The sequence below is a fragment of the Orycteropus afer genome, unplaced genomic scaffold (assembly GCF_000298275.1).
Source record: "Orycteropus afer afer isolate SDZICR_OR568_19922 unplaced genomic scaffold, OryAfe1.0 scaffold00558, whole genome shotgun sequence".
NCBI classification, from domain to species: Eukaryota; Metazoa; Chordata; class Mammalia; order Tubulidentata; family Orycteropodidae; genus Orycteropus; species Orycteropus afer.
Window position 1 is genome coordinate 1,577,642 of NW_006922145.1, and position 2,462 is coordinate 1,580,103.

At 48.5% G+C, this 2,462-nt stretch overlaps 1 protein-coding gene across 1 annotated transcript in view; it reads right to left on the bottom strand.

The window, feature by feature from the left end:
* The window catches only part of RXFP2 (relaxin family peptide receptor 2), a gene marked incomplete at its 5' end in the record, with an annotated part of 69,388 nt that overhangs the window by 47,924 nt on the left and 19,002 nt on the right, over positions 1-2,462 (bottom strand). The window contains one exon of the mRNA XM_007955962.1: positions 1,598-1,669. Coding sequence (XP_007954153.1) covers positions 1,598-1,669 — 72 coding nt within the window. The remainder of the gene's footprint in view (positions 1-1,597; positions 1,670-2,462) is intronic.

The window sequence follows — 2,462 nt, forward strand, 5'->3', positions numbered from 1 at the left end:
CTCTGTTCCAAGGCACCTCTGGTTGTATTTAAACTGCCAGTAGTTAGTCACTAGACTACTAACCAGAAGGCTGGCGGTTCCAACCCACCAGCCACTCCTCGGAAGGAAGGTTGGGCAATCTACTTCCGTAGTGATACTGCCTCAGAAACCCAAGGAGGGGTTGCTATGAGTTGGGGCCAACTTGACAGCACATAACAACAACAACAACAACAATAATATAACTGAATATTTTATATTGTATTATGTTATATTAAGGTAACAAGTGTTAGAAAAAAATAAAATGATAAAATATTGTGGAAGTGACCCAAGCTGGAGAAGATAGGTTAGGAAAGGCTTTTATTGGCGACAAAGATAAATACTATTATATACACAACCCTGCAATAGCAGTAAAATCAATCATCTGTGAGTGGATACACAGACACACAAGCTGGACAGGGTGGGAAGGCGAATGGGACCACACCCTTGAATATATCGAGGTTTGACAGAGGTATCTCTATCTCTGTATTTATATGTGCTGCAAATATACCCATGAACGTAGGAGAGTGTCCAGGGGGCAAAGTTGTGAGAACTTTTATTTATAACCAAACACCTTGAGGGAATGAACCATCACTGGAGCTGGGGGCTCAGGAATATAGTCTCGGGGGGACACCAAGGTGAGCTGGCATGACGGAGTCCACAAAGTCAATGTTCTCCATTTGACTTTGCTGAGTAGCTACTGGGGTCATAAAAGCATGTGAGTGGCCACCCTAGGTGGATCTATTGGTCTCTCTCCATTTGCAGCAAAGAAGAGCTAAGAGAATCAGACATAAGGAAATAATTAGTCCAAAGGGCCACGTGAACCCCAGCCTCCACCTTGAGACCAGAAGAACTAGATGGTGCCCAGCTTCCTTTGCTTACCTCTCTAAAAGGGATCACCATTGGAGATCCTGGATAGAGTGGGAGAAAAATGTGAAACAAAACTCAAAATGCTAAGACAGACCAGCCTTCCTGGTTTGATGGAGACTGGGCGAACTCCCGGGACTACGGCCCTGAGTCACCCCTGCGGCCTGGAACTGACCTCACCCCTGTGGCTCAACTTCCTTCCAAATGACGGACAGGTCTGTGAGGTGAACAATGACTTCAGGGAGGGGCACACTCCTTAGAACAATCAACCAGACAAGATCCAAAGGGCAGTGCCCAGGGAGAAAGCCTGGAAGGTCAGAGGACAGAGAAGGATGAAGGGAGATGGGAACGACAGGGAGGAAGTGGGAAGAGAGCTGTTACAGGGTGCAGACTGCACTCAGTACCACCAAACACAATGCGTATGAACTGCTGAATAGAAGCCAATGTGCTCTGTAAACTCTCACCCAAATCACATATATATACACACACACATACACATACACATATGGTGAGAGGGAGAGGAGGCTTCCTCACGGTCTTCGGCTGAGAGTCAGGACCTGTTACCCGTGCCGACTGTCTCACAGCTCGTCTGAGTGGTCTGTGATGACCATTCCCCCCACTTCCCTCCACCCAGTCCAGCCTTGACAGGGCACCAGTCTCCTCACAGTCTGCTCTGAAACCATCCCCACGACAGAAGGACCAAGAAGTTACTCACAGTATTTGCAGTTTATGTAATCCATCAAATGCCTTCCTGGATATGTGTCTGATACAGTTATGCTGCAGAAACCTGGCAGGAATAAGAAAGAAGAGACATGTGATCATGGGTTATGGTCTTTGGGGGACTGCTGACATGTTCTTTACACTTCCTTTCCAAGAAGTTCTGGTGGTGGAATGGTTAAATGCTTGGGTGCTCACCAAAAGGTCGGTGGTTCGAACCCACACCGGGGCTTCACAGGAGACCGACCTGGTGACTTGCTCCCGTAAGGACTGTAGCCTGGATAATCCTATGGGGGCAGGTCTGCTGTGTCACATTGGGTCACTCTGAGCTGAAATGGACTCAGTGACACCTAATAAACAGCACACTTTTTCATCACTTCAAGATAATGTTTGAGAAGCTGGCTTATAAAACATGAAATTCCATTGTCATGTAGCGGGGAGGGGTCCAGAAAGAGGGCCAGGGACCAAGTGGATGCAGGCATCCAAAGGGGCTGTGTTGTGGGGCTCAGGAATCTGCCTTGGCCCAGTGACCCTGTGGTGCTGTGTTCTGAGGAGAAAACCAGTCTTGTGTCTACAAACTGGAACCATGGCACCTTCTGTTCTGATATGAAGGGGGTTGCTATGCTCTCCAGCCAGTCACTGAGTCCATTCTGACTCACAGCACCCCTAGAGGACAGAGTGGAACTGCACCACAGGGTTTCCTAGGCTGTCAGTCTTCACAGAACCAAAGCCCAAACCACACCCACTGCCGTGGAGTCGATTCTGACTCACAGCGCCCCTAGAGGACAAAGTGGAACTGCACCACAGGGTCTCCAAGGCTGTCAATCTTCACAGAAGCAAAGCCCAAACCAAACCCACTGCCA